The sequence below is a fragment of the Gopherus evgoodei genome, chromosome 21 (genome assembly GCF_007399415.2).
Source record: "Gopherus evgoodei ecotype Sinaloan lineage chromosome 21, rGopEvg1_v1.p, whole genome shotgun sequence".
Classification (NCBI taxonomy): domain Eukaryota; kingdom Metazoa; phylum Chordata; order Testudines; family Testudinidae; genus Gopherus; species Gopherus evgoodei.
The window spans coordinates 2,950,908-2,966,484 of record NC_044342.1 but is presented as its reverse complement, the minus strand read 5'-3'; the positions used below and the strand labels follow the sequence as shown (position 1 = coordinate 2,966,484).

Below are 15,577 nucleotides of genomic sequence, written 5' to 3'. Positions count from 1 at the left end.
GCTATACAAGAAGTCAGACTAGAAGCTCATGATGGTCCCTTCTGGCTTTGGAATCTGTGACTCTATAAACCTAGGTGGAATGGGATCAGTGGGGCCAAAGATATATGCAGGGCCTCTTGTGATAATTGAGCCTACAAATTTACCTTAATTTTAAGCTCAACTGCAAAAAATGAGTGAAAGTTCATAAATTGTCACTATGACCTTTTATACAAAATTGTTTATGAAAAGATGTAAGAAGGAAACAGAAAACTGAAATAATTTAAATAGAAAGGCTTTTATTGATACTACTCATGGACTGTGTTAAGATTATGACTAGTAAAGAAGAAGACCAGAGGACCAAAAATCAATGTTCTAATCTCAGTGTGTCAAAAATTAGCCCTCACTGGTGGACAAAGTAATATTCTCCTTAGCATATGTGCAATGAGCCTCAGGTGGCATGTGACCAGGATTCATCACTGAATTTGGTCTGCTGCTTGGATCATTAGCTTCCTCAGCCAGGGCCAGGTACTGACAGGGAGTGCAACGTGATCCATGTCCCCTGACAAAATAATGAGAAGTGAAGTTGGAAGAGAAGGTCAGGAGGACAGTGTCTGGTGCAAGATCTGAGGCTTGAACCAAAGTCAGCAAAAGTTATGCTATGAGCAAAAGTCAGACCCTATCAAAAGCAGATACTTGGCTAGAAATTCAGTGTCCAGTACATGAACTTGGCACTGGTAGTGCTAGCATTGCTAAAACGCACTGAATGTGTAAACAGATTCCAGCAGACCAGCATAAGAACACCCCGACCTAGCACACAATGACATGGTGTGGCAGACGTGATGAATATCTTCAGGAACACAATAGCTGGAATTATTCCTAACTTCCTTGAAGATATGGTTGCCAAGCAACAGAAATATAAACACTGCTTTTAATCCTAACCACTGACTAATAGTTGAAAGATTGGCTTTTCTTCCATATAATAGCATTTTTCTTAAATAACTGTAAGTTTGTTTTGGATATCATGTATGTTGTCCTGTGCAGTATGCTGTGAGTGTCACGTGACTACTTCTTTTTTTTTTTTACTTTGTTGCAACAAAAGTCAATTTTATACTTTCTTTTTAATATAATTGGCACACTATTTAATATTATATTTAATATATTTAATAATTAAACATTTAATGGAGTGTAACCATTATAATACAAATTTTTTTTGCAAACCTCAAAAAGTACCTATATTTTTGCCTACACAAAAAATGCAATTGCAAAAAAAAAAAGAGAGAATTCTTGTTTATCAATCAACAAAGATGTTTTTATTCAAAGGAAAAATGTTAAAGGAAAGCTCAACATTAATATAAAGGTAATATTAGCAAAACGTCATTTTCTTGTTTGAGTTAATAAACTTGTTTGCTTTATTAAATACTGAAATATTGTTTTAAGAATGTTATAGCAAAAAATCATGACATATAATGTATATCATATCTGGTTATGTTGCAAAATGTTAGCGCTAACCAAACAATTTCAACAGGTTTCTGCCTTTGTCTCCCAAACAAAACTAAATTTCATAAAAATCAAACACCCTCAAAGTGTTTGCATAGACCCACATTTCAAATTCATTTTAGTTTATTTTTTATATTCTTTTCTTTTATGCTGTGTTAGAGGGAAATAGTGGTAGTTAACATTTGTCCTGTCAAATAATTAACAAAAGTTGAATTGGTATCACAATCAAATTAGCTCTAAAAAGCTCAGGCAAGAATTCTGTTACCCTTTTGATAAAACAGAGCTCAGCAGGAAGAGCAATGCACCTTCTCACAGAAGATGATGAGCATCTATTTTAGCAGTCAAAAACTATATTTATTATGAGTAGTAATGTATAGATTTATTGAAAAGGAATATCTGTGTTACAAATGCAAACATATCTTAAATGGTTCTGTTTGCGCTAAAGAATTTGGACAATCAGAAGAAGAGAATAACTTGTGTTATAAAAGACTTGGTCCCTATTACATTGTAAATAAACTAAATTAATCTGTGTATAAAATTTTGGTAACTGAAAACAAGAGAAATGTAAAACAAACAAGCAAAAACTTTATGTTAACCAACATTAAGCTGTTTAAAGGTGCATCCCACAAACCAAAGGCATGAGAAGATATCTGTGCACAGTGAAAAAACCCCTGGGCATCAAGAAAATAAAAATGAAATGTTTTATAAATAACAGACTAGTCAACTCTGTCTACCATAAGTGGACAATTAAGTGGGCAAAAAGCTAGAAAATAGTAGCTGGATCAGGTCCAACTGGCATTTAAACTTGCATCTTATTGAGGAAAGTGATTTCAAGTTCCTGTGGTTTCACATCTTTATCATTGAAACATGGATGAATTTGGTTATTGTGTAAAAGCAACTGTATTATTTCTGTATACTTCTTTGTTAATTGATAAAATAGCATCTTATTAGGAATGTATAGAAGATTAAAGGGCTTTGCAAAAGACTAATCTGCAGCCTGATATTTCACAAAATAGTGGACTCCAAAAATTAGATGAAATTATGGGTTACGTTTCAAGATTATCTGACTCTGAAGATCTATTTGGGATGGGATAATATGAAATGTAACAACAGAACATTAACTATTTTGACCACTAGGCAGCAGAAACTGTCTCTGAATGTGTAATTTCTGATAGTAAGGCCCTGGCTACTGAAGAAATGGTACATCATTTATAACGTGCATGACAACACTAAACTGCTTAATGAAATACAAGTAAAAAGTAACAAACTAATTGCAGCAAACAATAAAAGGCAAGGAAAAAGCAAATTGGTAAACAATTTTTTGTACAGCTTGTGGAAGTTACCTAGTAACTACAATTGTGTGGACACAGTCCCTATTAGTACCACTCATAATTTGGAGTTAATGATATGTATTCTAAGCGAGGCACACATTATTTAAAGCAATTCTGTTCAGTGTCTGGTTACCAATATTGAATACAGACTAATACAGCAATAGTTGATAAATTGCTTACGGTACATCTAAAAGCAGAGGGGTAGCTGTGTTGGTCCGTATCCACAAGAACAACGAGGAATCCGGAGTCACCTTAAAGACTAACAGATTTATTTGGGCATAAGCTTTTGTGGGTAAAAAATCCACTTCAAATGCCTGGGTAAAAGACCCACTTCTTCCATGTATCTGAAGAACTGTTTTGGTGTTTTTTAACCCACGAAAGCTTATGCCCAAATAAATCTGTTAGTCTTTAGGGTACATTTAGAGGATTACCTGGAAGACAGTAACTGGATCTATGTCAGCTACTGGTGTATCATTGAGCAGTGCAAACCTAAAGAGCATAACACCATGGCTTGTTATTCCAGGAATGTTGTTGACATCACAAGTCCAGTGAGTGGCCACGAAGATTCAGACAAATCCAATTGAATGAAAAAGATAGTCACTCCTGTCTCTTGCCTGGCAAAGATTATCAGATGGTAACAACTGACAGAAAGGGTAGCCTTCAACATGGTTGGACACTGCTGTGTAGTAACTGATTTCAAGAAATTTGTATTCAAAGGCCTCATTTGTGATGTCACTACTCCAAGTTTCAGTTTTACTCTTTATATACATAGCACTGTGGAACACTCTGAAATAATGTCTATCCCAGTGTTTCAGAACAAATCCATAACTACACCCCTTAATCAAAATCCTGAATCTAACATTTCCATATTCAATATATGGAACTATACAACTGACAAAAGGTAATTTGTCTATTGGTGGTATGGCGGAATGTGCAGACCAAGGGACAGATGAGGCATGAATGCGTAGATTGTAATGTAAGGTGGCCAACTAACAGTGTTTAGTCTTCTGGGTCATCTGCAGTACATGCATTCTACTTTTTGTGTTGATGGGTAAACATCCTCCACAATCAAGAGCAAAAAGTGGGGGAATGGAGTAGAAAGAGGGAGTCTGGTGGACAGGGCCTGGTGGAAGGCCTGAGACCTGAACCAAAGATAGTAAAAGTTATTTTATGAGCAAAAGTTAGGTGCTGTCAAAAGCATATCCTTGCTTGCATGTTCAGTGTCCAGAACATGAGCTTGGCACCAGTATTGCTATCATTGCTAAAACATATTGAATATGTAAATACTTTCCAGCAGGCCATTGCAAGAACACACGAACCTAGCACATGATGAGATGGTTTGACAGATGTGATGAAGAGTGATTTTCTATCTGAAACGTCAAGAGTAAAGTACAAAAAACAGGTGGTGAATAAGGATGTTTTGTTTAAAGCATCAGGAGAAAGGTACAAAGGGAGGTAACAAACATTTCATGAAAAAGTAAGATGGTACATAAATTATTTATCCCAAATTGTCTGTCTCAGTCTATAATGTCGAGGTACCTCATCTTAACTCTTTGTCTAGCCTAGAGGGAAGAAGAAAGTCCCACCATTCACTGACCTGGTCCATTTGGGCAGGTCCATTGAGGTCTTTTGGACCGGCTACTTGGCCAGAGTTGGTGCAGCAAACAGAGAGAACACGCATGTAGCCAACAACTGATAATAACAGGATGGACTAATCTGCTCATCAATCCCCTTTGGAGTCCTCAGAAATAAAAAGATTTCAGGAAAAAATTAGCAGAAGAAGCAGCTGTCTGCCAACTGCTACAGAGAGTTTTATCATCATGACTCCTACCCTCATCATCCCTTAAGACCCCGAGACCTTCTTCATTCTAATTCTGAGAGATGTCCAGATGACCAGACTGAGTCCGAAAGAAGAGACCAGATGATGTAACCACCTTCTATGGCACAGGATAAATCCCAAATACACCTCAAATGTGAAACTTCATCTCTTCCTACCTATACATGTAGGGGTTCCTTCCCCATTTTTTTCTCTTCTTTCCTATCTGTCCTAGTTTTTTGCCCTCTCTCTAAGAAGAGTCTGTCTTAGTTGGCCAAGACTGCCCATTTTGCAAACCTGCTTTGAGTCTGTGACCAGAAAGAGGCAGCTAAAAGCAGCTCATTAAACTGCCCAATGCTGGCACAAGTTTGCATGTCTCAGAGTGGTCGATCAGCCCTTGTGCTGGTCCTGCATTTTACCAGAAGTGAGAGACAACACCAGAGACAGAAGCTGAATTTTCTATCTTTGCTGTTCTTTTCTCTCCCCTTTCTTTTTGCCTTCCAGGAAATGGACCCAGACGTTAACAAGAACATCACCATGAGATCCAGGCCATCTCAACTATCTTCTTCCTTTTCCCCCACAAAGTACAGTTACTGACATCTTTAATGCCATTCAATTGAGTATTAAACAAAGTGATAGCTGATGGGGTTCTTTCTGAAATGAGGGACATTGTTACAATCAAAGCCTTACTTAACACTATACATTCCATGTGCTTTACCTCTTTTTCCTTCTTTTCTGTGTCTTTAATAAACAGTGAAAGAAATTAACGTTGAGTTTGCTATGATACTGAGCAGGCTGATGTCTCTCTTTACCAGACTTCAAACTTTGTATAAAACTGTTGGAAAGTGACTGGGTTATGTTAACAACTTTGACTCTTTGGGCCCCTATGGTCCTTCTAAATTAATAAAAACAGGGGTTGTGTGCAAGAAGCAGCAGCTTGGACTAGATGTATTAAGAGTCAGAAAGACTGAGATAGTTGATCTGGAATCTGAACTTAGGATCCAGAATTTCTGTTTCATGGAAAAATCTTCATTTTGAAACTTGTTTTTGTTCTTAATTGAATGTTGAAATTTACCATGAGACAAACTTTTTATTAAAAATATTGGGATCAACCAAATATTTTATATTGACACTCTACGTGGATATTGAAAATGTCAAACCTGAATAGTTGAACAATATCAACCCTCCCCCTCCCTATTTTTTAAAAACAAAATATTATTGAAATCAACACATTCACGGAAAAGTTTTGGTTTTAACCAAACAGAAATTTCCAAAGGAGAAATATTGTGATGGAAAATTGCTCTTTTTACAACATTTAATGCTTGATTTAAATTAATTGTACATAGAACACCTGCATTTGTAAGCTGTTGACATCTTAAAATCCATTAAAGTCAGAAGGAATAAAAAATATAATTCAACAGCACAATATATTACAATAAATCAGCTACACCCACTAAGCAGCAGCAGCTAGACTTTTGACCATCCCTAGAAGCTCTCTTAGATACATGAAAAATTATAACAGTATGTGCGTAAGATCAAGGCCTTTGGGCTGTTTTGGACCAGGGCAGGTATTTAGGGCTAGATGTTTGACACATATTGATTTCAATGGGTGTTAGGAGCCTAGATGCTTTTGAAAATCCCACAATATCACTTAATATTTTTAAAATCTGTCCTTTTAATTCTGGAATTTAAGTAATACCAATTTTTTAAAAGTACATCAGAAGCAGGAAGCCTGCTAAACAATCAGTGAGGCCACTGGATTATTGAGATTCTAAAGGAGCACTCAAGAATGATAAGGCCATTGAGGAGAAACTAAATGAATATTTTGCATCAACCTTCATGGCTGAGGATGTGATGGAGACTCCCAAACTTGAGCCATTTTTTTTAGATGACGTATCTAAGAAACTATTCCAGATTGATGTGTCATTAGAGGAGGTTTTGCAACAAACTGATAGTCTAAACCAGGGGTCCGCAACCTTTCAGAAGTGGTGTGCTGAGTTTTCATTTATTCACTCTAATTTAAAGTTTCACATGCCAGTAATACATTTTAACGTTTTGAGAAGGTCTCTTTCTGTAAGTCTATAATATATAACTAAACTATTGTTGTATGTAAAGTAAATAAGGTTTATAAAATGTTTAAGAAGCTTCATTTAAAATTAAATTAAAATGCAGAGCCCCCCAGGCCAGTGGCCAGGACCCAGGCAGTGTGAGTGCCACTGAAAATCAGCTCATGTGCCGCCTTCAACACCCATGCCATAGGTTGTCTGCCCCTGGTCTAAACAGTAATAAATCACCAGAACCAGACAGTATTCACCCAAGAGTTCTGAAGGAACTTAAATGTGAAATTGCAGTATGTAAAATTGTGGTATGTAAGCTATCATTTAAATCAGCTTCTGTGCCAGATGACTACAGGATAGCAAATGTGACACCAATTTTTAAAAAAGGTTCCAGAGGTAATCCTCACAATTGCAGTCTGGTACGCCTGACTTTGGTACCAGGCAAACTGGTTGAAACTATAGTTAAGAACAGAATTATCAGACACATAGATGAATGTGATTTGTTGAAGAAGAGTCAAAATGTTCTTTGTAAAGGGAAATTATGCCTCATTTATCTATTAGAAATCTTTTAGGGGGTGAACAAGCAGGTGGACAAAGGGGATCCAGTGGATATACTGTATTTAGATTTTTAGAAAGCCTTTGACAAGGTCCTTCACCAAAGGCTCTTAAGCAAAATAAGCTGTCATGGGATTAGAGGGAAGGTCCTCTCATGGATCAGTAACTGGCTAAAATATAGGAAACAAAGGGTAAGAATAAATGGTCATTTTTTCAGAATGGAGAGAGAAAAATCCACTACTGGGACCAGTACTGTTCAACATATTTATAAATGATCTGGAAAAAGGGGTAAACAGTGAGGTGGCAAAATTTGCAGCTGATACAAAACAATTCAAGAGAGTTAAGTGCAAAGCAGACTGTGAAGAGTTACAAAGGGATCTCACGAAACTGGATGCCTGGGCAACAAAATGGCAGATGAAATTCAGTGTTGATAAATGCAAAGTAATGCACATTGGAAAACATAATCCCAACTATATATTTAAAATGATGGGGTCTAAATTAGCCGTTACCGCTCAAGAAAGAGATCTTGGAGTCAGTGTGGATAGTTCTCTGCAAACTTACACTCAATATGCAATTGCTGTCAAAAAAATGTGAACAGAATGTTGGGAATCATTAGGAAAGGCATTGATTAGACATAAAATATCATATTGCCTTTATATGAATCCATGGAGATCCCATATCTTGAATACTATGTGCAGGTATCTTTGCCCTATCTAAAAAAAACCATATATTGGAATTGGAAAAGGTGAAAAAAAAGGCAACAAAAATGATTGGGGGTAGCTTTCTGTATGGCAAGAGATTAATAAGACTGGAACTCTTCAGCATGAAAAAGAGACGACTAAGAGGGATATGATAGAGGTCTATAAAATTATGACTGGTGTGGAGAAAGTAAATAAGGAAGTTTACTCCTTCTCATACTAGAAGAACTAAAGGTCACCCAATGACTTTAATAGGCAGTTGTTTTAAAACAAACAAAAGGAAGTATTTCTTCACATAAAGCATAGTCAACCCGTGGAACTCTTTGCCAGAGGATGTTGTGAAGGACAAGAATATAATATGGTTAAAAAAGAATTAGATAAATTCATGGAGGACAGGTCCATCAATGGCTATTAACCAGGATGGGCAGGGATTATGTCCCTATCCTCTGTTTGCCAGAACCTGGGATTGGGCGACGGGATGGATCACTTGATGATTTCCTGTTCTGTTCATTCCCTCTGAGGCACCAGGCATTGGCCACTGTCAGAAGACAGGATACTGGGCTAGATGGACCTTTGGTCTGATCCAATATGTTCGTTCTTATGTTCTTATGATCTCTAGTTTCATATGTGTTTCAGGATTTGAGATGCTCATTGCTTAGAACCTCCATCCAATTTAAATAATCATAAAATATTCTTTGATATTGATATCATGGTTCATAGACAGAAACCTGTGAAATGGGCACCCAGCTGGGAAATTGGCTGATGAATGTATAGAAACTTGCTAGGTATCATAACAGAGATAGTGAGGAATCAGAGAGCAGGAAAAAGCCCAGTCATGGACACCCACCCAGAGGAAGAATTTATTCCAGCAGGACACAGGCCTTCTCAGAGGTACCCCAGGAAAGAGTGGGGAAAAGTGGTGTTATGACTGTAAAAAACTGGGTTGTATCTCTCAGAATTGCCCCATCTATCCACTGATGGTGAGAGCAGTCCCAGAACAACTGTCTGAGCCTCAGCCTTATGGAGTTAACTTTGTGACTGGTTCAGGCTCTTTGCACACTCAGGAAGATGTAGCTGCATCATTAAACCCTATGCATTTTCCCTCTCTCAGAGCAATTGTCTCAGGCTGCCTATAGATTGAGGCAGGTGTTGCACTGGTTAACTGAGGACAGCCCACTCCATTCCATGAGTGATTGGCTCATGCAAGACTCAGGCAGCCATTGCTCTATTGATTACACTTGGTTTTTGTCTTAGGGAAAATTTTCAAGCTTTCCTTCTCAACCACGAGGACTAGAAAATGGCTATAGTTTAGGAAGTGGAAGCGGAGATTCTCTTGTAATGTCATGACTCCTGGAGCCGAAGCCCTGGACACTGGTTTATAGTCCTTAAACTTTAATCCAGCCTTAAATGTTTTCCTAATACCTTCTCCATATGCAGAGTTGCTTATGTTGGCATATTGTGTGAACCTGAACTGGCAAGGGACATAGTCTCTATAATCGTATCTGGGTGGAGAGACAGTTGTTGAGATGATGAAGGAGAGGGGAAATGTGCAGAAGGCAATCTCTCTAATAACATTAAAATAATTGTTTTAAAAGGAACTCAGCTAGCCACACACCTATAGACACTTTTTTTCAATTCTTCATCCCTAGGGAAAGGGAAACCTCTGGTCTCTCCGAAAACCCTTTCAAAGAGATATCATTGACACCTTGAATAAATGACAAAATAATCTGATTCCTACATTTAATCAAACATATTCCACCCTGCAAATTCCTACTGCAAAAAGTCATCTGTAACAAAAACAAGTCAACCAATGAATCAACAAAATGAAACACAAAAAAGAAACACTCAAGCAAACAAACAAGCCAAACCTCTCAAACTCCACCCACAATTTTTACCCCCAAAAAGAAGAAGAGAAAGAGATTTCATGTTCACTAGTGACTTAGCTACGGCTGTTGATATTCTGTACAACATGCGCAGATAGCATGGCAATGTTAGCAGTATAAATCCCAAAGAGAGATAGGTGTGTATGTACATTTATAGATAGATATTTACATTCTGTTCTTATTTACACTGGTGTAATTCTAAACTAACTCATTTAACTTCAAAGGAATTAGTCTGGATTTTATGAATTCATAAACAGAGTGCACCCTGTGTTCTCAAGGAGATAATTTTGTCATCAGTTGATTATATCCAAGAAGAAGCTCAGAATGAAATCTCAATCAAGGAGCAATGATGGACATTTTAATTCTTGGTGAATAACCTCCAAACAATCAGTTTCTTTAATGCAGCTTTGATCTCCATGTTCCTCATTCTGTAGATGATCGGATTCATCACTGGAGGCACCAGGGAATAGAGAACACTTATCATGAGATCCATATTTGATGCTGAGCTAGAGGTGGGTTTCATGTACTCAAAGAAGCCAGTGCAAAGAAACAAAGAGACCACAGTGAGGTGAGGCAGGCCCTGCACAGCATTGCTTTGAAGATCTGAACATAAGACAGAATTATAAAGACAAAGCAGTTTAAACCTAAAAACATACTAAAGGCAATAGTCCCAATTTCACTGAGGTATGAGTCAGAACAGGCGAGCTTGAGCAGCTGGGGGATTTCACAGAAGAACTGGTGGATGACATTTGACTGGCAGAAGAGTAACCTGAAAGTGTTCCCGATGTGCAATGCAGAGTAGACAATACCAGTAATCCAGTAAACTGAACCATCAGCACACACACAGGAATATGGGAACTTGACACTTCATAGACAAATTCAAACTGAAGATAAAGTGTAATTTCAACAGATAATTTATCAATTGAACATCTTTCCAAAGCTTGTGGTGTAATTGTAATTACAAACACAGACATAATGTAAATAGGTAGATAAAACATGCATTTTGCCAGCTGATTTTTAGCCAGTGTTGAAGAGAACAGTCAATGCAATAACAAAAAACAAATTACATACCAATTTAAAACTAATTCTTTTTAATGCTCTCTTTTGAAGTTAAGATATGACTTGATTACAGTTTGCAAGTACCTACATAGGGAACTAGAACTTAATAAAGACAAATTCTCTGTCTGAAGTACACAATATAGTCTCTCAAGGTGCTTTCCAGTGCTACATTTCTATCATTCAAGGATCTATATTAGACAAAATCAAGACTGGACTCTATATGTAGAGGATGTTTCTTCGCCCATTTGTCAAGAGGTGGGGCAGAAGAGAAGATCATACAATAATTATGTCTGTCATTTGTTGGGTTTATGGATGGATCTTTTCATGGATTTTGAAGACAAAGGATTTTCTAAGAAGTGGAAGAAAATTAAGGTACACAAATACCATTTCACGTCAACCTTAACTGTATGCTTAATTCCCTTAGACACCTTTAAAAATTCCAACCCATGATTCTAGACACCCTGACACTCAAATGTGAGTCTTCCAACCAACCATTTTAGTCTTAGCCTTGTATTATGTAATATTATGTAATATTAGACTTGTATTATGTAATATTTATGGAATTATATTTATATTGCTGCATGAAAACTTAAGATCATTTTCATCAAATAATGTCACAGACTTCCGTTTAATTGTCCTAGATACATCTCATGGCAAAAATAGAACAGGGAAATCAAACAGCCATCACAGAATTTATCCTCCTGGGATTTGGGAGTTATCCTGGACTGCGTGTTTTTCTCTTCGTGCTATTTATAGTGATCTACATTCTCATTGTGGCTGGAAACATCCTCATCATTGTGCTAGTTGTGACTGATCAGCACCTTCACACCCCCATGTACTTCTTCCTGGGGAATTTGTCCTGCTTGGACACCTGCTACACTTTCACCATCCTGCCTAGGTTGATGGCCAGTTTCCTGACAAATGAATATGTCATTTCAGTAAATGGCTGTTTCTTGCAATATTATTTCTTTACCTGGCTAGCTGGATCTGAGTGTTTTCTCTTGTCTGTCATGTCTTATGATAGATATGTAGCGATATGCAAACCACTGCAGTATGCAACTCATATGAATGGCAAATTCTGCCTCCAGCTAGCAGCAGGGTCTTGGATCAATGGGATGGTGGCTAGTGCTATAGTAACATCTCTGATGTCACGTTTAATCTTCTGCGGCCCCAGTGAAATAGACCATTTCTTTTGTGATTTCACCCCAGTGACTAAACTCTCCTGCAGTGACACCCGCCCGATCAAACTTGTCACTTTAGTCCTGGCCTCCATATTCACCCTGCCCCCATTTCTATTGACTCTCATCTCCTACATTTGCATCATCATCACGATCCTGAGAATTCCATCTACCACTGGGAGGCAAAAAGCATTTTCCACTTGCTCCTCCCACCTCATTGTGGTGACCATTTTCTATGGGACCCTGAATATTGTGTACCTGTCTCCCAAAACCCCAACTCTGAGAGACCTGAACAAAGTCTTCTCTGTCTTCTACACAGTTCTGACTCCTCTAGTCAACCCCATCATCTACAGCCTGAGAAATAAAAATGTCAAGGAGGCTTTGGCACATGTTAGGAGTGAGTGTGTGGCCTTGACAAGAGATCAGAGAATCCATGCTATTTTTTAAAGTACACTGTAAATGGAAACAATCATAGCTAAACAAGTCTGGCCTGTGATCTCTGACCTTACAATCTGGCAGGTAGCCAGGTTATGATTCACTCTCATCTGGCTTCTCTTGTTGCTTCTCTTTAATTTTGAGTTTCAGAAAAGGGGTGGTAATGGCAAGGTACAAGGGCAGGCTTCTGGCCGGTGGCTTTTAGAAATGGGCTGAGGAACCTGTCAGATAGATGGATGAACAGGATAAAATCCAGGCTCAGAGGCTTGGATACACAGACAGGCTGAGGTGCCTAATTCCAGATTTAGGAACCTGCATCCCATTATTAGGCACTACCAAAATCCACAAAAGGACATCTGATGGGTGCCTCACCCAATAGGTGCGTAAACTCACTCAGCGCCAACATTTTTGCACCTATCTTCCTGCCTTTGCGCATGTGCACTGCTGCTTTTATCTAGGCCTCGTGGCACCTATATTCTCCCTCATAACCTTTAGCCCGAGGTTTCAGGCACTCACCTGGCATGTGGGAGAACCCCTGTTGCAGTTCCCACTGTGCCTGCTGAGGGAAAGGGATTGAAGAGGGATCAGCCACTTCTCAGTTGAGTGCTCTAACCACTGAGCTATAAAGTCTTCTTGCTCTTCCTGTGGCCCAATTAATATGTAATTATTCAATTATTTAATTAAAGTGGAGCCACTCTGACAGGAGAGATTGAGGAAGACCCATATCTGAATATCCCATAGCCCAAGGGAGGCTCCAGGCTATAAGGGAGCTCAGTGTCTCAACACCTTTGTGAATCTGGGCCAAAGTTCCTTAAGACAAATGGAGGGGAGGAAGCCTAGTTGTGTAGGAGATATGGGACAAAGACTTAGGCTGGGGATTTCAAAGGAGCTTACGGGTCTTAGGCATCTAACTCCTATTGTATTTCAGTTTGGATATCTAAATCCATGGCATTATTTGAAAAATCCCAGCATAAATACAGAGCAAATTATGCATGTAGCTGTTTGTACCTGATGGATTATATGTATTAAAATTTTAAAAAAATATTTCTATTGAAAATAAATAACCTTTCCCCTGATAACTTACAAGGCATGCTTTATATGTGAGATCACGATTATATGAAAATGAGGAATATGGGGGTTACAGTATGCTCTGCCAAGGTTTAGAATATCACACACACTCCAAGACTATTGTGGATTTGGAAGTACTGGCCCTTACATTATCTCAAGAAAATCAGTTCTAAGAAGCATAAAAAAGAGCACACTTTAGAGGATCTAAAACCACACAGAAGAGGATAATTGTTTATGCAGACAGAAACACATGTACACTTGTGTGTATGCACACATCAGTTAGCATAAACATTCTAGCATAGTCTATAAAACCATTGAATTTGTGCATCACAATGTATTGTCCGCATCTGGGGATAGCTGTCTCACCTTGTCCTGAATTACTTTGGCGTTTTGCGGAAAGCCTAAGACTAACAATTTCTTTCTTATTGCAAATCCTGTGGGGAAGATTGTTGTTCCTAGTCCAGTTCAAAGTATTTAAGAAGTACAATCGAGTCCCAAAACTTTTTAATAAGGTCTCACTTCAACCCATCACCATTAACCTTTTATATCTCCAAAGCATTGTTTTTATTAATGTCTCATGCCACTGACTTGTGTTTTCCCAAATGTAAATGCATTTAGTGAAATAACCTAATGAGCCTCTGGGGGAAAATCTTTCATCGTATGATGAAGCACTAGTTTACCTTTCGGAGTGATGACAATGGGCCAGATTGCCAGCTGGATTATATTGACATGAACTCCATTGGCGTGAGTGGGCCAGAGCCCCAGCTGGTGTAAATCAATGAATCTCCATTGGGGTTAGTGAACAACATTCTCCTCTGATGTAAATTGACGTAGCTCTGCTGGATCTGTGGGCCAGATCCCCAGTTGGTAGGCATAAGCTGTAGCTCCATTAGAGTCAACGGGCCAGTCCCCCAGCAGATGCAAATTGATGTAGCCCCATTAAAGTAAACAGAGCTATGTGTTTACTAGAACTGAGAATCTATCCCTATAGCTGCCCCTTTCTTATCCCTTAATTTCTGCAGCCATGTAGAGCGCTGGGTATGGTATAGCTACCCCCTTTTTCCACCCTAGAGCTTCTGCTGATAGGTGAACAACATTATGCAATATAGTTGCTCCTTTCTTATATCAATCATGCAGTACAGTATGCATGCTAAGTTCTCATCAGTGACCCTATGCAGCCTTGCAGCATGTAGACAGCATAGCTGCTGTATCTCCTTCCTTCCCAGGCTGAGGCAGGAAGGTCTGGTGGTTTAGGCACTAGAAAAAATAATTTATTTCCTAGCTCTGTAACCTGTTTTCTGTGTGGCCTTCCAGGAAAGAAGTGGAAATGGGTATGCCCAGTGTTCTCCATCCTTGGGCTTGTAGGTTTGGGATCCTGGACAGCACCCCTTGGAGTGAAACCCTATTTCTTCATCTCATGACTATGGCTACAGTTTGAGATGCAATAGATATGTGTTGCTATACATGTTTGTAGCTATTTAAATACTCTATGATGGAAAAACATGTCTAGTCATTCCCCAGAACCTGTCTGTCACCATCTGAACCCCACACAGGTCCACTGCAAGTTGTGACTTTCTTTAAAAATGTGTTTTTAATGGCATCAAGCAAGATTGTTAGACACAACCTCAATGAAAATGCAGCCTTTTATGTAAACTAATTTTATTGTTTAATGAATTTCCTCTCAAGGTAGCATCTTCTGGCACAGAGAAACTTTGCAATGCAACCAGTCAAATTAAGAGGCCTTGGGTTTTATGGGGTAGCAAATGGGTGAGAGGCCATAAGATGGGAATGGGGCCTCTTGCTCTCTCATCACCAAGGAATGGAAAGCTGCTCTTTTACTCTCTCCCTTGTTTCTATTAGCTGGAATGAAGCTACAGGAGGATCTCACTTGTGATGGCCGCTGAGAGGTGCATGGAAAGAGCTACACAGAGGAAGCTGTAGTTGTTCTATGGTAATCTGAGCCCACCAATCAACCTTCTCAGATATAACCTGAGAAACAAGGAAGTGTTTAGTTTAGTCTA

The 15,577-nt window shown here is 38.6% G+C and overlaps 1 protein-coding gene across 1 annotated transcript; it reads left to right on the top strand.

Annotated features, from left to right (window-relative positions):
- The first annotated feature begins 11,525 nt into the window (after positions 1 to 11,525).
- LOC115637821 (olfactory receptor 10A7-like) lies at positions 11,526 to 12,500 on the top strand. The gene has a single exon (XM_030539441.1). It carries the CDS (start codon positions 11,526 to 11,528, stop codon positions 12,498 to 12,500), a length of 975 nt encoding a protein of 324 aa, XP_030395301.1.
- The last annotated feature ends 3,077 nt before the right edge of the window (positions 12,501 to 15,577 follow it).